The sequence below is a fragment of the Lampris incognitus genome, chromosome 5, assembly GCF_029633865.1.
Source record: "Lampris incognitus isolate fLamInc1 chromosome 5, fLamInc1.hap2, whole genome shotgun sequence".
Classification (NCBI taxonomy): domain Eukaryota; kingdom Metazoa; phylum Chordata; class Actinopteri; order Lampriformes; family Lampridae; genus Lampris; species Lampris incognitus.
The window spans coordinates 51250131-51271835 of record NC_079215.1 but is presented as its reverse complement, the minus strand read 5'-3'; the positions used below and the strand labels follow the sequence as shown (position 1 = coordinate 51271835).

At 43.9% G+C, this 21705-nt stretch overlaps 1 protein-coding gene across 1 annotated transcript; it reads right to left on the bottom strand.

Moving 5' to 3' along the window:
* Nucleotides 1–10504: 10504 nt before the first annotated feature.
* On the bottom strand, nucleotides 10505–21361 carry tyrp1b (tyrosinase-related protein 1b). Its single transcript, XM_056280293.1, has 9 exons — nucleotides 21319–21361; nucleotides 20043–20401; nucleotides 19620–19728; nucleotides 18128–18341; nucleotides 16749–16953; nucleotides 11601–11768; nucleotides 11227–11406; nucleotides 10823–10969; nucleotides 10505–10710 (listed from the first exon to the last, which is right to left on the bottom strand). Exons 2-9 carry the CDS (start codon nucleotides 20398–20400, stop codon nucleotides 10505–10507), a joined length of 1587 nt encoding a protein of 528 aa, XP_056136268.1. The 5' UTR covers nucleotide 20401; nucleotides 21319–21361.
* Nucleotides 21362–21705: the final 344 nt, after the last annotated feature.

The window sequence follows — 21705 nt, the reverse complement described above, 5'->3', positions numbered from 1 at the left end:
CTAAAGTCATACCTCACAAACAGACAACAGTTCATCAGCGTCAACAACTGCACATCCTTCACCAAGCATCTGTCCCAAGATGTCCCCAGTGTTTGGTTCTTGGTCCTCTCCAGTTTATCCTTTACATGCTCCCCCTTGGTAACATCATACGTCATTATGGTCTCCACTTCCACTGCTACACCGATGACATCCAGCTCTACATCTCCACTAAATCCATCACCACTGTAAACTACTCCAGTTTGACCAACTCCCTTACTAAAATTAAATCATGGATGCAAGCCAGCTTCCTCAAACTAAATTCTGATAAATCTAATTGATCATCATTGGTTTCAAATCTCTTACCAAAACCACTCACAACTGCTGCCTCACCATCAATAACGCCACTCTGTCTCCCTCCCCACACATCTGCAGCCTTGGAATCCTTTTCAACAGCAACCTCTCCTTGTAATACCACGTCAATCAAATCACTAGAACTGCCCTTTTCCACCTAAAAAAAAACATGGCTCATCTCTGCCCGTCACTCTCCTTCTCTGCTCCTGAAACTTTGATCCATGTCTTCATCACACCCAGAATTGACTACTGCAACAGCATTCTCTATGGCTCATCATCCAAAGTCCTAAACAAACTCCAGTACATCAGCCCCTTCCTACCTCACTGACCTGCTCCACTACCATACTCCCTCCGGCAGCCTCCGCTCCTCCAATGCCAACCTCCTGTCTCCACCACACATGATCAAGCACCAGACCTGTGGTGACCGAGCCTTCTCCATAGCTGCCCTGTCCATCTGGAACTCCTTCCCTAAATACATCAGAGACTGCACCGATCTGTCCACGTTCAAAACATTAATTAATCAAAACTCACCTTTTCAGAATTGCTTTTAATGTATGATTAATGTGGGTTACATGTTTTTGGTGTATTGCTTTTATCTTTTTTATCGTATGTAAAGTGTTTTTGTGTACCTGAATGAATATATATATATATATATATATATATATATATATATATATCTCAACACAGATGCAGGGAAAAAAGTTTTAATACATTGCAGTACAGGCCTGTTTTGTGCGACGTACACTCATCAGCTGCTAATCACAGCTTGCTGTGTATGGGGCTGTGAACCATATTAGCAGCTAAGTGCGTGTTGCATGAAACAGGCCTGTACTGCAATGTAATAAAACTTTTTTTTTCCTGTATCTGTGTTGATATTCCGCTCCTCATTAGTTGAGCACTTATAACACCATTGATGGTTTCGGAAAAAAATGCTATATATATATATATACATATAAAATAGTAGCTGAACTTATTCAAATCAAATGCTTATCATAAAGGCCTACTGTAAGTATTATAATACAACTGTCAAAACATTTCATAGAAATACTTTTTTTTTTGTCAACACAAAGAAGTGTCAGTAAGCACCGTGTTGAACATGCAGTTGGCATAGAAAATTTTGATTGCCTTTTCCTACACATGGAAAAGAAAGAGAGAAATGTCCACTGCCCGGGCTGAACTTAACCTTAACCTACCTCCTCACCACCTCATCACTGAAACACCAGCCAAATGGGGGTCTCAATAGGAAATAATCCAGAAGGTTATTGAACAGGACAAAGTCATATCTCAGGTCGTTAAAGCTGATAAGAAAATGTGACACCTGGTACCAACATGGCAAAAGATGGATGTTTTGGAATCAGTGAGCAAGACCCTCAGCCCCCTGATTGAGTCCACAGATGCACTGTCTGGGGAAGAAAACATTAGTGTGTCATACCTCAAACCTGTGCTCCATTTTTTTTTCAGCTCAAGATGACAGAACTGACAAAGGACATGAAAAAGGTCTACAGTATTTAAATGAGAAATGCTCTGGTACTGCAAGAGATGACCTGCTAGACATTGCCTCACTCCTAAATCCACATTTTAAAGCAATGTACATAGCAGATGACAGGAAAGAATACATCAAAACCAAAGGTGCAGCAGAGAGTCAGTCACTGCTAGAAAGGCAGGCAACATAGAAGAGTCTCCGCAACAGACAAGAGAAGCTGCAGAAGGATGAGCAGCAGATGAAGCTCCAGAGATGGTGGCACCAAAGAAAACAAAGCGAAGTATGGGTAGCTTTTTCAAAAAGACAAATGTTGAACAACCTGGCTCAGTTGCCCTCTCCGATAGAGATGCAATTGAAAGTGAGCTCAAGAGCTACCTGCAGGCACCGGAGGTTGATGGTGAGACAACCCACTGGAGATGTGGCGGCTGCACCAAGCAAATTTTCCAAGAGTGGCAGGCTTGGCCAGGAAGTATATTCCTGCCACTATTGCCCCTTCAGAGAGGGCATTCAGCACTGGTGAGAACATTGTGACCTGCCACAGATCTGCTGTGAAGCCAGAGACAGTTGATAGACTGGTTTTCCTGGCTAATAACCTGTAGTAGCTGCTATAATCAATGAGGCTGGCTAAGTAATGCAGCACAAACAGGAATGCTGATAGCATTTGCTTTTGCACTGAGAGAGTTATACTTGCACTGTTGTACTTTGAGTAAGCAATAGGGAGAAGTAAAGAGGTACACTGGGATGCTGCAAGGATACTCTTTTTTTGCGCTATGCAGGCCTATTTCTTCAATACTGTAACTGAAAAGCAGCTATTTTGTAATTTTGTATTATGAGTGCTGCATCATGTATGTTGGTTGGGAACAAGGTTCCTGTCCTGCTGTACTTGAATTTACTTTTCAGTTTGATTATATGCTGCTAGATTTTATTGTATTTAGGGTTACAAGCAATGAGGCCAAGTAAACATGCACACTGAGATGCTGCAAAGAGAAGTTACTTTCGACTATACAGAAGCAATCATGCGAATTCCTGCTATACTATAACTGAAGAACAGTTATTTCCTTTGAACTAATTTTGCATTTTGAGCGTTTCATTGTTTGTGAGTTGGTTGGGGGAAAGAAACCTCCTGTCCTGCTGTACTTGAAGTCAGTTTTTATTTTCACTTTGTGCAGCTTGATGTTATTGTATTTCATGAAAAAAGTGTTTTTCAGAGATGGAAGTTACATGATAAATGGTTTTGTATTTTCTTCTATCATTGCAGTTTTGTACAATAAATGTTAAAATGCCTCTGTCAATCTGAAATATGTCCTAGTAATACAGTTACGAGTACAGTAATAGCTGCCATGCAGTTGCCATACCAGTGCTTTACCCCTTTAGAAGTAATTATATTGAAACTCTAAGAAAAACAGATATGCCATGACATAAACCATTGCCGTCCATGCTTCAAATTATACCGTGATTTAAGTTTTAGGCTGTACTGCCAAGCCCCACATGTGGACATCAGTTTGACACATGCCACCTGCCTAAACATCATTGCAAACCAGGTACACCCCTTCATGGTAATGGTATTCCCTGATGGCAGTGGCCTCTTCCGGCAGGATAATGTGCCCTGCCACACTGCACACATTGTTCAGGAATGGTTTGAGGAACATGATGAAGTGTTCAAGGTGTTTCCCTGACCTCCAAATTCTCCAGATCGCAATCCATTTGAGCATTTATGGGACATGCTGTACTGACAAGTCCAATCCATGGTGGTTCCACATTGCAACTTAAAGGACTTGAAGGGGCTGCTGCTAATAATTTTGGTGCCAGATACCACAGGACACCTTCAGGGGTCTTGTAGAAACCATGCCTTGGCGGGTCAGTGCTGTTTTGGCAGCACACGGAGGACAAACAGCATATTAGGCAGGTGGTCATAATGTTTTGGCTCATCAGTTTATAGTACACCAATCAGCTAAAACATTAAAACGACTGACAGGTGAAGTGAATAACATTGATTATCTTGTTATATTGGCATCTTTCAAGGGTTGGGATGTATTAGGCAGCAAGTGAACAGTCAGTTCTTGAAGTTGATGTGTTGGAAGAAGGAAAAATGGGCAAGCATAAGAATCTAAGCAGCTTTGACAAAGGCCAAATTGTGATGGCTAGACAACTGGGTCAGAACATCTCTAAAACGACAGGTCTTGTGGGGTGTTCCCAGTATGCAGTGGTCAGTACCTACCAAAATGGTCCAAGGAAGGAAAACCGGTGAACGGGCAATAGGGTCATGGGTGTCCAAGGCTCATTGATGCACATGGGGAGCGAAGGCTAGCCTGTCTGGTCTGATCCTACAGAAGAGCTACTGTAGCTCAAACTGCTGAAAGAGTTAATGCTAGCTATGATAGACAGGTGTCAGAACACACAGTGCATCACAGCTTGCTGTGTATGGGGTTGCATAGCTGCAGACTGGTCAGAGTGCCCATGATGACCCCTTTCCACTGCCAAATGCACTTACAGTGGGCACGTGATTATCAGAACTGGACCATGGAGCAATGAAAGAAGGTGGCCTGGTCTGAAGAATCACATTTTCTTTTACGTCATGTGGATGGCCGGGTGTGTGTCATTTACCTGGGGAAGAGATGGCACTAGGATGCACTACGGGAAGAAAGCAATTTGGCAGAGGCAGTGTGATGCTCTGGGCAATGCTCTGCTGGGAAACCTTAGGTCCTGGCATTCATGTGGATGTTACTCTGACACGTACCACCTGCCTAAACATTGTTGCAGACCAGGTACACCCCCTTCAAGGCAACGGTATTCCCTGATGGCCGTGGCTTCAGGTAGTTTTAATGTTTTGTCCGATCGGTATATAATGATATTGGATGATATACCCTAATCAAAGGAATTTAGTATTTTTTATGTTTTGTATTAAGCAGGTAAGCAAGCGCGCAAAGTGAAAGTTATCATTTATAAAAATTTGTTTTTGTGATTGTAGATTCATGGGTAAAGTGGGACAATAAGCTGGTGCGCTCACCTGCTCCTTGCAGAGGAGGTTGAATCAGCTAACAGGATGGTTTGCCGCTGTCTTTTCGTTTTACCTAAACACTGCTGTGTTACAGTGTGTAGACCATAAATAGCAGATAATGAAAAGTTTTATTCGTACTGTTTGTTTTGTTTAAGTAAAGAGAGTACTTTCAGTGTTGATATTAAAGGTACCTATCTTTGTGTAAACAACGATTTTCTCACTGTTGACTGTAAAACAACATGAACTTCAAGTGCTTTATAATTTCTTAACTGCTCTAAAGAGTAAGAACTCAGGTCACATACAATATATGAGAAGATATTAGAAGAGATTGGGGAAGATAAGAGATGGCAGCACGTCTGGGTCACTAATTTGTATTCGTCTTTTTGATTTTCTAATTTTTCTTCTATTTTTTCCATGAAACCTTGCTTTGCCTCTTCTGTTAGCTTGTCTTGGAAGAGAGCCTGATCTTTTGCTCTTACTCTGCCTTTCTTGTTTGTTGTGTGGTTATTGTTGTTCATCTGCTCGCTGTTCACTGTGAAGTATGGATGTAAACAGACAACCATGGTCAACAGTGTGGCGGAAATACCCAGTATGCAATGTGGTCACTACATTCACCATCCTCCATTTTGTTTGAGTGTCTGAATTCAAAATGTATTCATTACATTAGCCTCAATTATTATTAATATTATTATCATATTATATTATAATATTGTTATTACTTTATTATATGATTATAATATTGTTAGCCTCAATGAGCCTAATGAATTATTTAAGTTTTAACGGTTGTATCAACTGGCAGCACGGTGGCGCAGTGGTTAGCGCAATCATCTCACAGCAAGAAGGTCCTGGGTTCGGACCTTGGGGGTTGTCCCGAGTCATCCTCTGTGTGGAGTTTGCATGTTCTCTGCGGTGGGTTTCCTCCAGGTGCTCCGGTTTCCTCCCACAGTCCAAAGACATGTAGGTCAGGGGAATCGGTCGTACTAAATTGTCCCTAGGTGTGAATGTGTGTGTGTGGGCCCTGTGATAGACTGGCGGCCTATCCAGGGTGTCTCCCCGCCTGCCACTCAGTGACTACTGGGATAGGCTCCAGCATCCCCGCGACCCTATTAGCATAAGCGGCTTGGATAATGATGGATAATGCCCTCGATTCCCAAAATGTAACTGAAAATGTAGTGTCCAACGAATGTACACTACTTTATACTAAAGTTACCTCAGTGCAGTGCTTCACCTCTTGTCCGCTCTGCCTGTGTATGCTTTTCAGTCAAATACCATGTGATGGGATGAGAAGAAACCACAAAATGACGATTCTGTCATGTCCGGAATCTCCATTCATTACTTCCGATAGAAGACCATATTATTGATTGTTTTATATGGAGAGAATAGTGAATGTGGGAATGATACAGCTCATTGTATAACAAGGAACGATTGTAGTTGAGTCCAGATTTTTTTAATTCTCTCTTACCTCAAACCATTTGTTTCTGTTATATGTAAATAGTCATTCATATTGATCTACCAAATGATGCATCCTCATCCTTTTAAAGGCATAATTATATGAGCTGCAACTGAATTGTAAAGAATATTCTCCATTTTCATTTCGTTCCATTTCTTAAGTGCAGCTACATGAAAAAACAATGAGTCATGCTGATTAATTCGCGATGTTTTCTCAACAATTTAGATTTTATTAATGGCCCCATAAGGACATAAAGGTGTACAGTTGTATTTTAGGGTAGACTCAATTTTTTTATTCCCGTAAATGTATTTATTACCAGATTTGTGCACTGTGCCTTGCCACTGGGGAAGTGTGTTTCATGTGTAGCGCTATGCAGCTTATACAATTATTAGTAGTCTTGGGTGAAGCGGTACAGCGGTGTAAAATAATGCTGCCTTGCCGTTATCCTCACTTGAACCAAGAATTCTCTCTCTCTCTCTCTCTCTCTCTCTCTCTCTCTCTCTCTCTCTCTCTCTCTCTCTCTCTCTGTCTCTGTCTTTCTGTCGATCGCCCTCTTTCTGTGGACTGTGCCACATAGTGGAACAGCAGCACTGCCACAGAGAAAGGATTATGGTGAGAGCTGGAGACAAGTGAATTTAGGTAGAAGAGAGATGTCAAACAATATAAAGGATGCTGAATAGAGAAGATGACTTTCCAGGTGGGGCTGAGACTTTGTTTTCAACCTCCGCAGTTTTTTTTCTTCTTCAGTCTCTTAACATTTCCGCTTGCCTCCACTTTAATTACCTCAGTTAATAGCAGGGACAACCCAACGAGCCACACATTTGCCCACAAATGTCTCATTTAGAGAGAAAGCGACACAGAAGGAAATTCTGTCTGGTGTCTTCTTGTTAATCTGAACCATCTGCTCATGTTGCAAGCTTCATTGAAAGGCAGCCATCACAGTCTGGTTCATTTTTCTCCAGATGAACAAGTGCCCTGCTTGCTGGCATGAAGGCCTTGTTCTCAGAATTGAAGGGCTAGCCAAGTTTGTCTATTCTTATACTATTTCTTCTTTTAAAAAAAATTTTTTTACCTGTTCTCTTTGTCAAACTCCTGGATATTTCATAAAATATTGCAACTCCCCGTTTATAAAAAGAAAACATGCGTGGTGTTTGCTTGGCCTGTAAAAAAATGGAACAAAAATGACAAGAACCTTGGCTTTCTCAAGATCGTCGTTTGCCAGTGTTTACTTTTACTATTTTAACGATCTGCCCTTTTTAGCCTTCATGGAAGTAGCTGAGGTGGCAGAGTGTTAACATCTATCTTCCTTCTCATTAAACGTGAAACCTCATATGCTGACATTCACAACCTGGCTGAAATTCCCTTTCCTTCAAACATTTATGAGGGCTAGGTGTGCAGGTCACAGCTAAGGTGACCTTTTCTATCCATCGGCTCCCCTAGTTGTCCACTCTGTAATGTACGTTAATCATCCATTGTTGCTGCAAAAATGTTATTCATTCATTTTGCAAATTAAACAAAGCAAGATGACTTTTAACATGAGGACACTTGAGGAGAACGGATCTAAATCCTCTCTTTAGGGGGACAGTGGCTCATGTCATGATCCGGCTGATTGCTATGAGGAAGCAAACTGATACAGCTTTATGGCCTTTGTAAAATAAACGTATGATGGCGCTATTTGTTAAGCGGTAAAGCTGCATACCAGCTGGCCTTCCCTGCAGGGGGAGGCTGCTGGCTGCAGTGGTTCCCCTGATAGGCTATCTATGCTGATTTAACTATTTAACTGGCATCACCTGCTTTAATGTCAATACCCCACAGCTAAACCTGTTTTCAAATGGAAAAAAATAGAGTGTGGCTAAAGTTAAATGGTTTGAAAGTGAAAATTATGTGGTGTGAGGTATGTATGCATGTATGTAGCTTTAAAATGAGCAGTATGGAGTCTGACTAACTCAAAGTCAATGGTACATCACTGAAAAATACACATTCACAAGCATCTACTAAAGCATGCATGCATGCACAGCAGCCAAATTGGACTACATTTATTTTTCTTAATATTATTGTAGCCCAATGTCTTTCATTTAAGTTTTATGTTATCTATATGTTTTAGTTTATCCCCCCCCAATTATACTTGAACAATTACCCCACTTTTCCGAGCCATCCCAGTCGCTGCTCCACCCCCTCTGTCGATCCAGGGAGGACTGCAGACTACCACATGCCTCCTCCGATACATGTGGAGTCGCCAGCCGCTTCTTTTCACCTGACAGTGAAGAGTTTCACCGGGGGGACGTAGCACATGGGAGGATCACGCTATTCCCCCCAGTTCCCCCCCTCCCCCGAACAGACGCCCCGACCGACCAGAGGAGGTGGTAGTGCAGCAACCAGGACATATACCCACATCCAGCTTTCCACCCGCAGACACGGCCAATTGTGTCTGTAGGGACGCCTGACCAAGCCGGAGGTAACAGGGATTCGAACTGGCGATCCCTGTGTTGGTTGGCAACGGAATAGACTGCTACGCCACCCGGGCGCCCTGTTTTAGACTCTCCATCTGTGACAGAACTAAACAACCTCTCGGCACATCTTCCAATCTGTATTCTTCTCATTGTCCATGAATTTAAATTTTGATATTGACAACCATTAAATCCAAACAGGGACACTGAATCATTATTAATCATCATTAATTTAGCTTATGTCCAACTTTTCTTTTCTTTCCTTATTTTTCAGTAATTTTGCTTCAACAGTTTGGCACAAGCCTCGGTATTCAAAGCAGGTGTAAAACTTTAGTTGCTACCAGAAACCATGAAAATTTAAACTGGGTTATAAATAAAGTCTGCAGCAATGCTACGCACCTGTCATATTGGTTTTTACAGACCTGCCATTTTCCCTACACTAACTAATTTTGGCTCCTCCTGAGGCTGAAGATGGAGGACCCGAGAGAACAAAATCTCAAGTGAACTAATCTTGAACTTGAGCCCTGATGGGAGAATGAAAGTCTTCCACTCATACAGTCTAATGCTCCTTTTCCAGTACATGGTACCGGCTCAACTCGACTCGACTTTTTCATTTTCCATTACCGGAAAGTACCGGGATTTTGGTAACGGTTACCACTTTTCTGGTACCACCTTTGTTGAGGTTCCAAAAAAACTGGAGCGGGTACCAAAATCAATGCAGACCAGCTACACTGAGGGGGTCCCTTTACGGTAATGGAAAACGACACTCTGCGAGTCGAGTTGAGCCGGTACCGTGTAGTGGAAAAGGGGCATAATTTGCCTGCAAATGGGTCATGGTGTGACTTGTACTGGCTGCAAAAAAGCATCCTCACTATTTTGTAATAGGCTTCTGTGTTATTCGGATAGGAACGGCATACTGCTAATAGATTACATTTATTTTGTCGACATTTAGAAAACCTCTATCCTGTGACAGTACTGTATTGGTGAATCGGTTACCAGCCATTGGTCTTTACTACGAAACAATAAATAATTACACCTGCATGAGGGAGCACTATAACTAGTTGTTACTATAGACATCTACAAGAATTCCATGATCTTGACTCATACATTTACCACAAAAAAGATTAATAAAAGGTTGTTTGGTTTGCTAAGTGAACTTAACATTTCAGGAAAGCAATTTTTATGCAAGTGGCAACAAGCTACAAGCTTATGGTATTCTTTGCTCAGTAAAAACCCTGCTTGAGGTTGTTATGCAACGAGATTGGAGAGTCATTGAAACCCAACAAAACAGAAAAAGTAAGGACTCCCCCACCCACCCCCCAACCCTCAAAGGAAAAAATAAATGACTGTGTGATATCACCATGACCTTCATCTTAGATTTTGGAAAAATTTCCGAGTGTCTATATTTGGAAAGACATTCACATCCTTATCTACAGTCCCAGTTAAGAGCTGATATGGTGACAGTAGGAGGGATTTGGTGTACTTAGAGAGTGCATATTTGACTTCTTACATTCTGAGGTGTAGAACCCGCACAGCGAGCAAATATACCCTCGCTGTGTCCACAAAGAGCAAGTCTCCAATTTATTCTCAGTAGAGCCGCTTCAACCAGTCTGACCTCGTTGCCGCACCTCTTACATCTCAACGTCTGCTCTTGTACTCTTTACTATCTAAAATGAACACAATGACACAAGGGTCATTAACCAGTAAAGTTTTATTAGAAGAATGAGTGGCATAAAAAAAAAGAACTTCAAAATGCATTCAAAGGTTAAGGCCCTTTGGGGAGAGTGTCTAGGTTTCTAGACAACGGACTGTGATTTGTCAAACCTCCGGTCATCCTCCGAGTAGCGTCGGAAGGTCTCTCCCAGCAGAGGCTCCAGGGCCTCAGCCGAACGATAGGAGCGGGCACGAACGGCACAGGCGATGACCCCGCACATCACTGCCCCTACCAGCACCGCTGCAACAATGGCTATGGTGATTATCTCCGACACTGTGTAGGCTCGGGCTGCGGAGAAGGAGGGCAAGGCAAACAAAACAGAGGTCACAGGTGTTTCTGTGTGCTTGTGAGCAAGTTTTTTTTGTGCATGCATGTTATTGCATTTGTGTATGCCACTCACTGGGCCACTGGACTTCATAGGAGTAGCCCAGGTTTTCTGGGGCGGAGACAAACATCTCAGCGTTGGTGACAGGGGGCCAGAAAGGAACCATGTTGAACCTGCTGTTGTGACCGATAGGAGCGTTCTCCTCGGGGTACACTGCCTCACCTGGTGGTAGAGACACGAGGAAAACAAGTTTTTTTGTATTGTCCCAGTGTGTGATTCAGTGTGTTTTTGTGTGTATGTATTTGTTGCTCCATCTCTTAGTATGGATTTCTGTCTTCCTGTCTGTGTATACGTTTCTGAATATAAATCACTCTGTTCAGGTACATATATTTCTGTATCTGCATGTGTTCCTGAGTGTGTTTGTGTGTGTTTGTCTTTCTGTGTTTGTACCTCTGAGTGTATATGTGTGTGTTGTCTACCTGGGCTGTGCCTACGGACCCACTCATCGAAGACTGCATCAGTGAAAGTGTGCAGCAGTACAAAGATGGGGTCATTGGGGGAAAGATGGGTCTGTCCACCGGTCCCGTTCAGGAATAGGTGGGCCAAGTTGTGGAGGCTGCGGACTGCTGGATCATATAGCCCCTGGGGGGCGCTGTAGCCTGGCAAAATAATCAGATAAAGCCAATAACGTGTATGAAATAATATGAATAGGAATAACACATGCTCTGCTTTAACTAGCTGCCTTTGCTTTTGTAAGAACTGATCCTTTCCAGCCGTCTGACTGGAAGATGGCCCCTTGTGCCAGTTTAAATATGTCTTTGACCTATCTACGTAGCACCAAGACACCACCCACCTTCGATGGTGTTCCTGAAGCTCTCGGAGGAGGTGGAGTAATAGGGAGGTGTGTCGAAGGTGTTGAGCTCCAGGCACTGCACCACGTCTTGAGGCTCGGGCAGCCTCTGCACCATGGGCCGCGCCACGTTACCTGCTGGGTTCCTCCTGATAGGACTAGTCTCTGTGCCTGGGTAGGAGAAACACAAGCCATGGTTGGATCCAACAGTTTATACTGCAAAACAAGGATAGCGTCAAGTTGTGTGAATCGCAACTGTTGTGTCAGATAGTTGTGAACAGAACAATAAGGGATCATTGACTTAAAGGTCCACGCAACCCTAAAACAACTTATGTTCACTAAATACTGATCTACGTCCCTGATTTGGATGTACAGACATTAACCCCATCAGCTAAGTGCTGCTTCTGTGGTTATAACCGTCTTATTACAACATTGGGTTGTCATAGGCTTGGCTATGTGATGTGATACAAGTCACAACCACCTGGCTACACCCTTCCACCTTCTACTATAAATAAAAATAATTGAAATTCTTCCATTGAGGAGAGTATTTGAGCAAGAGACGTATCAAAAGAGAGAGAGACAGACAGAGAGAGAGAGAGAATGTGGATACAGTCATCGAGAAAGACCAAAGTTACGTATTTTGTATTTTTGCATTGTTGCTGGAATTAGCGTGCTTTTTTCCCTCCATGGTACCTGTTGACTCGAGCATTGTCCAGAGTAGACAGCTATTCAAAAGTTTAAAAAAAATTTTTTTAAATTGCAGGGCGTGGTTTGATACCTGTAGCCCATCCTAACATTTTCCCCAGATACTGGCATTTTTTAAATCAAAGATGGGGCCGCGGTCTATCTAAACCGGGGTGTTTTGTTGATCTTTAAGTCTGTCCTCAGAAGTAGGCCTAGTATTGACTGCACATTTTTGGTTGAGTAGCTGTGCCCTGCACATCATGTCTTGACTGGACGTTTAACACTGACATTGGGTTCTGTTGCCTACCACTTGATCAGGCGTCCCTACAGACACAAGTGGCCGTGTCTGCAGGTGGGAAGCCGGATGTGGGTATGTGTCCTGGTCGCTGCACTAGCACTTCCTCTGGTCAGTCGGGGCGCCTGTTCTGGGGGGAATAGCGTGATCCTCCCATGCGTTACGTCCCCCTGGAGAAACTCCTCACTGTCAGGTGAAAAGAAGCGGCTGGCGACTCCACATGTATCGTAGGAGGCATGTGGTAGTCTGCAGCCCTTTCCAGATCAGCAGAGGGGGTGGAATGGTAACTGGGATGGCTCGGAAGAGTGGGGTAATTGGCCAGATACAATTGGGAAGAAAGAAAAAAAAAATGTGGACATTGTAAAATAGATGGCGTTTGCCCCGGTTAAACGGAGCTAAAGCTAAAGCTTATGTTTTCAGCGAACCAACAGCCCAGAAAAGTGAGCCGACACATCAGAAACACATCAAAACTTCTATCAGACAATTGATTTGTCTGAGCAGGTTAAAGGTGACAGAGCACGTCTCATCTCTGTCCACGGCAGCTCTGTGAAATGAGACCGCATCGGCAATACCAAGCGATAGAGTGTGAGAATTAGACTAAGGAAGAACAGTGGCGGGGGTGCATCCTTTCCAGTTATGATGATTATAATCTAAATTGAGGGCGGCGCGGTGGTTAGCGCGGTTGCCTCACAGCAAGAAGGTCCTGGGTCCAAGCCCCGGGGTAGTCCAACCTTGGGGGTCATCCCGGGTTGTCCTCTGTGTGGAGTTTGTATGCTCTCCCCGTGTCTGTGTGGGTTTCCTCCAGGGGCTCCGGTTTCCTCCCAAGGTCAAAAGACATGTAGGTCAGGTGAACCGGCCGTACTAAATTGCCCCTAGGTATGAATGGGTGTGTGTGTGTCGGCCCTGTGATGGCCTGGTGGTCTGTCCAGGGCGTCTCCCCGCCTGCCGCCCAGTGACTGCTGGGATAGGCCCCAGCATCCTGCACCCCTGAGAGCAGGATAAGTGGTTCGGTTAATGGATGGATGGATGATCTTAATTGAAAAAAACAAAACAAAAACAAAATCTTTGATGTCTTACATCAGCATCTTTAAATGCATTCACAAGATTTGGGGTCCAAGATCTAGGCCTGCTGTTTGTTACAACAACAAGACAAAAAGAGGACAAAATATTTAAATTGCACATTACAAAAAAAAAATGTTACAAAGAAATTCAAATGATACTAGATGTATAACTTCAAACACATTTCATTTCATTTAGTCTATGGCCTTACAACTGAAGATACACTTGTTTATTTGGTAGGGGGAAAAGGGCTTTTCTTGCTTTTCCTAATTAATCAAATTAATCCACACTAACCATGTGTTTCTGGAAATCGCTTACAACAGTGAAAAGGTATTTTATGTACTCATGAGATGAGGAAAAGGGCCTTTTGATTTTTTGAAATGCTACCTTATTATGTTCATAATTAAGTTTTCGGTGTCTCCCCGCCTGCCGCCCAGTTGACTGCTGGGATAGGCTCCAGCATCCCTGCGACCCTGAGGGTAGGGTAAGCGGTTTGGATAATGGGTTTGGATAATGGATGGATGGGTATTATTTTATAGTGTGCTTTTTTTTATTCTCTTTTACTTTTTCACATTTGTATGTCCCACTAGGATATGAACGCTTGAGATGGGTTTTGGTCGTGGGTCATCTAGCTGTGTGTTTGGTTTACACAGCGGGTGGGGCAGATTTCCCCCGTGAAGTGGCAGCTTGTTGTCAAAACCTGACGCGGAGCAGATGGAGTATGCAGACACGTCTCTCCATGTGTACCAACCTGAAATGACCAAACTTCAATTTCGTCACAATGATTCGGTGACAAAACGATCTTCTCTGGGAAAGTGATGTTTTAGTGGAGGTCAGAAATGTATCATCTCTATGATTAATATTGATTTATGTTGGCGTTCGTATAATGGATAGGCCTAAACAAGCCAGTAACCACACCAAGATAGACTGGTAGATGGTGCAGTATGAATCCTGGGCCCGTATGCTGCTAAGATGTGATGCTTTTATTTTGATAAAGTGCATTCCCCCTATTGTGTTTTTGTGAAAGCCATGCACAGTGAAAATAGACTAGACACCAAAACTATGCTTTAATCCCGTCTGGTTTAATTCCTGGGTTGGGAACCGAATGGGAACAGAATACGTCCAGTGGTCGTTCGGTGGGGGGGGGGGCACTTGGGGCTCACTTGGGGCCTCGCGCAATTATGTGGTTGTGTTATGGTAAAGCACACATCTGGATGCATCTAAACTCACATAAAGTATCTCTACCCTTGTTGAAAAGAGGAGTGACGGAGTACCTGAAGGCTGTTGCCATGGCTCTAGCCTGTTAACACGGTACAGGGTTGTAAGAGCGTCTCTGTGAGAGTTTAAATCAAAAAGGTTTTTTTTTGTCAGCGGGGCTCTCGGGTTCAGAGCTCAGACTCACAGCATGGTCCAGCAAAGAAACGAGCATGTCACAAGTTTCATGGTTTCATGGTTGCCCTGTGTTGTAGCGCCTTGGGAGGCCAAAGTACCTGGCAGGTTCACTTTTTAAATAATTCACCATAAGATGTGTTGTGCAAGGACATAACGTAAGACACGCGCAGCGCTCTTGGTATTTTGCATGTGCGGTCTTCATAATATGTCCTTTTTTTCACCTCGCTCCCTCCGTCTCGTATGCTTTATGGACACATAAAGGCTTCATAACTGAGTTGTCTGTCTGTTTGAAGGCTATTCCCTCGGATCAAAGGAAGCAGTGAGGCGTTACATTTTTCTTCGACGGGCCTATGCACAAGTGTAGACAATCCCCGTAACCTTTTAAGGAGACATTGCTCCGAGTCACAGGAAACAACAAGCCGGTCGTGACCCTTTAAGAACATCAGTAACGTCAGTCGCTAACACTTTGGCCTCTCACATGACCTGACCACCACCAGCCCGGCATTTACGCTTTACTTCCTGTATACCCGTACTTCAGATTTTCAATAAGAAGTCGATTTAGTGAATTAATAGGGAAAACATCATGTTTTTTCATCACTGGCATTCTTTGTTATTCTCGGATACCTGATGAAATGGAAGTCATTGAATAAATCAGGCCTATTAAGCAAACTGAAACAATAGCAGTTGATAGCACAAGATAAAAATCTGCTATTACCAATGTGGAATAAAACCTAATCCTTCTCAGTTTCATCACCTGCAGGGTAAGATGGTCCACTTTCACACATACATACATACATACATACATACATACATACATACATACATACATACATACACACACACACACACACACATGCATATATATATACATACATACATGCATGCATACACACATGCATGCACACATTCATACATGCACACATACATACACACATGCACGCATGCATACACACATGCATACATACATAAATACTTACATACACGCATACATAATACATACATACATACATACATACATACATACATGAATATACACATGCATACATACATGCATACATATACACACACACACACACACACATACATACATACATACATACATACATACATACATACATACATACATACATACATACATACATACATGAGCGCACACTGGGAAACATACAAACGCTCATATTCCAGTATGCCCTCAGCAATTTAGACTTGTTTTGACCTAGCTAACTTACAAATAAGCTTGGTGAATCATGTGGCTGCCCCTATTACTGCAGGTTTAGGCTTGCTTTATCACACGTTTTGAAATCCGTTGTTTCAAGAAACAGTATTCTTTAATAGAGTAGTTAAGATGCCCACAGCACCTCAGAGGATACCATTGAGGGGGTAGCCTAGTTTCTTTGACATCGTAATAACAAGCAATATCGAATGGACCTTAACAGCTGGGAGGCATCAATTAGAGTACCTTATGTTCCTCTGACTCCCCGTATGAGCTGTTTGTCCTTTTATCTGACGCAGTTCAGACTGAACTATCAATCAACACCATTCTCTGCTGCAGAGTGAGTTAGTTACTGTCATACTTTGATGTGTGTGTGTGTGTGTGTGTGTGTGTGTGTGTGTGTGTGTGTGTGTGTGTGTGTGTGTATCTAAGTGTATCTAAGCGGGTGCCTGTATGCATGTATGTGTGTGCATACGGAGGTGTGCATATAGCAATTGATGATACCTACTGTTGCAGATGGTGCCCAGAGTGTCATAGTCACCCACGCTCTCACAGATGACCCTCCACTGGGAGAAGATAGAGTTGGGGCTAATGGAGCTCATATCAAAGCTGCTCCTGGCTCCCATCAGGTCGTCGGTACATATGTCACACTCATTGCCCCCGATGGCAAAGTTCCAGTAGGGCAAGGCAAAGGTTGGATCCCTCAGCATGTCCTGGGATGAGATCGGGCAGGAGGGAGAAACGGTTAACATCTACCCCTTAAAGGTGTTGGCAGGTAGATGAAATGACATGAACGAAAGACAAAAACTAAGCTGTCGCAGGAAAACTGCTGTGTGTAACCAGGGAAAGAAAAACGTTGCATTGCAGGAAAACCAAAAACTCTACAGCAGCCTGCGGCCCACTCAGAAATCAAGAGAAAACGTCTGTGGCCCACCAGCCTCTTTTATCACTGCTAAGTTATCATCACACGAGAGCGATTTGGCCTGCTTCACAGTAGCATCTTTATTTTATTAACAGAGGCGACTATATTCAGCTGAAAATCACATTTAGTCTTGCGAGCTGAACTGAAGGCAGAGCAATTGACAGTTCAGATCTGTGTAATCCAGAAACCAACAATTGACCAGGCAACAGCTTTCAAAGTAAGTGCAAGTACACTGCCACGTCCATAGCCAATTTCACACTGGTTATAAGAGCTAACAAACCCAGTTCCAGTACGTTAACACTACTCTGAGAAATGAAGCGTTTTACAGTGGCAGAAACATTTACCATTTATCATGTTATATACATTTGTAATATTTATTTCTATTATTTTAAAAGTAATTTGGATTGGATTCAAATGTTTTAAGTGTATTTGCAACGTCTCTGAACCGTTTGGCAGCCCTCATGCAGTACCTCCGCAAACCGCTAGTAGGCCACAGTCAGTTTGGGATTTTTTTTTTCTTTATCTACTTTTCTTAATCCCCGTGAGGAAATACTTGCTCTGCATTTAACCCATCCTAGCTGTGTAGCTAGGAGCAGTGGGCAGCTGCCGTGCAGAGCCCGGGGACCAACTACAGTTCATCTTGCCATGCCTCGGTCAGGGGCACAGACAGGAGTATTAACCCTAACATACATGTCTTTTAGATGTTGGGGGAAACCAGAGTACCCGGCGAAAACCCACCACAGACACGGGGAGAACATGCAAACGCCACACAGAGGACGACCTGGGATGAGCCCCAAGGTTGGACAACCCCGGGGTTCGAACCCAGGATCTTCTTGCTGTGAGGTGACAGCGCTAACCACTGGGCCACCGTGGCCCCCAGGATGTGCTGATCTATATACATCCAGTGGAAACTCTACACAACAAAAAAGTTAAGGTAATAACACAGTGTGCTTCCCCCTACTGACCTGCATGTCTCTCTCGAGCTGCAGCAGGTGGTAGCGGTGCCAGGTCACGAAGCCCGGCCCCTCGTGGGAGAAATCCACCCCTCCGAAACTGGCCTGGCCCGGTCCCAGATAGGTCTTACTGACTGAGTAGTAGTGAGTCCAAACGAAGTAGTTGTAAACTGTGATGTTTTCGAACTGTGGGGTGTTACCATCAGGCCCATACATCTCTTGGTGCCTGGGGACGAGAGGAGAGGTAAACATCTCTATGCGTCTGTTAATGGCTCCATACATTGGCTTCTCCTGCCCTTGTTCTTCTCTCACTTACCCTTTTACCTCACCGACCATATCCCCTCGTTGTCCCTGACTACCCCCTCCCAGCCCCTATTCTGTGTTTACAAGTAAATGTTCCAATCCAATTTCCAACTGCATCTTAATGGATTTGAAGAAACTGGTTAAGGTTGATTCAAGTTTATGTGAACAAGTTTATTTGAAGTTAACCTCTGTTGTTGCTTTTGTGTTGTCTTTGAATAAGTGAGGTGATAAAAGGTGTTATCCCATATTTAGTCCCTCTGCTTGATGCTATGGGGAATGGGTATACTCTTAGATTGGTATGATCCTACATGTGTCTGTGTTACATGGCGTTTGTCCATAGCGCTACATAAAGCTTGGCAGTTTATCGATATACTGATATGGTGATATGAGACTAACTGGGATATTTGTTATCATAGTATCATGATATATACATATATATATTGTGATTTGTGACAGAAGGGTACCAGCAAGAGTTAAAGGGAAGGTTTACAAGATGGTTGTGAGACAAGCTATGTTATATGGTTTGGAGACAGTGGCAGAGTTGAAGATACTAAGATTTTCAATGGGAGTGACAAAGAAGGACAAGATTAGGAACAAGTATATTAGAGGGACAGCTCAGGTTGGACGGTTTGGAGACAAAGCAAGAGAGGCAAGATTGAGATGGCTTGGACATGTGTGGAGGAGAGATGCTGGGTATATTGGGAGAAGGATGCTGAATATGGAGGAAAAGAGAAAGGCCAAAGAGGAGGTTTATGGATGTGGTGAGGGAGGACATGTAGGCAGCTGGTGTGACAGAGGAAGATGCAGAGGACAGGAAGAAACTGAAATGGATAGTCTGCTGTGGCAACCCCTAACGGGAGCAGCCGAAAGTAGTAGTAGTAGTAGTAGTAGTAGTAGTAGTAGTAGCAGTATCATGATATAACGATATATATGATATCATTCCCTGATCTTAAAGGCTGTATTACAGTGTAGCGATACAGTTGTTTGTACTTATTGGACTGTTTTAGCTGAGCAAAATGAACAATGAGTGTGTCTACCTGGTACCCACATTACTATCAGAACTTTCTTGTGTGTAAATATCTTAAGCACCAATAGTCATTTCCAAAATATCGGCACATTATTGATATCAAATTGATATTCGATCAAAAATATTGCAGTATTTGATTTTGTCGGTGTCACCCAGCGCTAGCTCTACGTGTACCGTCTGGTGCAGACAACCAACTCGGGGTGAACGGTCCTCTTAGCCTGGTCCAAGGCGTTCACAAACGCCTGCTTCTCAGCTGGGCTCAGCTGCATCACGTTCCTCCTCACTAAGGAGAGAGGGAGGAGGGCGGGCGGAGGGTGCGGTGAAAGGAAAGGAAAGGAGGACGGGGGAAAGGGCAGGAGGGGAGAGGAACGCGGGTTGGCGGGGACGTGAGAGCAATAAAGGGATTAGGGAGAAAAGAAGATGTCTTGAAAAATTCACAAGGACATTTCATTTTGCTAACAATCAGTTGTACTTCAGCCCCTCGGCGGAGGCGTTCCTCTTTGGGCCGGTTCCACAGAAACATAAAAATGTACTGTACAGAAAAGGTGCCGACGGTTGACTCCCACACTCCCGTTAAAACGGCGACCGTCCTCTTACCCACAGATATTCTCTGGTCGCAGTTGGGCCCGGTCAGCCCGTGTCGACAGCGCCCACAGTTGTACCCGGTGAAATTGCCATTACACCGGCACGTGCGGTTGAAGAAACGCAGCGGCCACCTCTCCCTGTCGTCGCGCCCGTCGTGGGGGTACTGGGGTCCGTGACGCCGGCTGTCGGCCGCGATGCTCACGCACTGGCCCCGTCCGGTACTGGAGCCACACTCGTCCCCCGCCAGCCCCGTGGGAGACGGGCAGCACTGCCCGCTCTGCAGCCCCACGGGGGTGACACACTCCCGGGGAAACTGGGCCATTGTTAGGGTGGCGCACAAGCTCAACCCCAGGAGACCCGCTCGCCACATGCTGCCAAAAACCCAAACGAGAGAGGGAGAAAAGGGGGGAGAGTGGAGTGTGTGGTGAAGTAAAAGAAACGAGGAAAACAGAGAGCGGGTTTGGGACGGGTGAGGAAAAGGCAGAAAGAGGCCGGGATAGTGTTGTGGTCTTACACATAGAGTAAATGTACTGTATTAGAACCGGAATGACGAAAACCACTCCGAGAACACCAGGGGCGTACACTTTAAATCCGGGGCAAAAAAACAACTTACTTTCTTATTGTTCTCTTGTTAGAGCCCGTTGTATTAACATTTTTCTCGAGCCCCGGCTCTCAAAGCTCCCTGATGGCAACACTAGTCGCTATTCATAATTCACAAAGCCATTAGCTTTCAACTTTTACATGTTCCAAAAAAAAAAAAACGCTTTCAACAAAAGACAACAGGGAAGAATTTCCTTCATCCTATTGTGTAGTTAGATTTGCTTCTTCCTTTTTGAAGCCCGCTGATGAGGAATGGATGATGGAGTTTCTAATAATATTGCGAGAGCAATTATTTCACGACATAACGGGGATGACGACAAGCAAAGCAAAGTTGCAGACGGACTCTCTCTTTAGCTGGTTCGGGGAGTAAATGCTCTTGTACATTGCACTGGTGCAGAAGCACTGTACGTTATAAATGTTGCATGAGAAGACAGCCTTCAATACAGCATTCTGACACGGGAAATGACTCATGGCAAAGTTAGGTCCCCCTCTTGTACCGCATCTCGACGTCCCTTTTTTTAGCTATTGCGTCATTCTGAACTTTAGGATCGTACACTACTGCTCCGTGTAAACGGGGCTGACGCCATATCCTCCGTCCCTGATATTAATCGCATATGTCACAGATAAATGCAAAAATTAGAAGTAGAAAATTCGTTCTGTGAATTTGTTGTAAATAATATTCCCCTACCTCTCTGACTGTGTGTGTCTTTCCTCTCTGTCTGCAGAACTTCGGCCCCCTTGGGGGCAGCCCATTGCACTCTCCTGTCTTAAATAGCTCCCTACCACATGATCGAGCCTTTCTTCCCTTAGCCTGACGCACACACACACACACACACACATACACACACACATACACACACACACACACACCACAACGTTTTTCTTCATGCTTGTGGAGACCCCTCATTGACTACATTCGTTCCTTAACCTTAACCATCATACCTACATGCCTACCCCTAACCCTTAACCTAACTTTACCCTAATCCTAATTCTAACCTTAACCCTAAACCCAAGTCTTAACCCTAAAATAGACCCTTTTCCTCATGGGGACCCTAAAAATGTCCCCACAAGATAG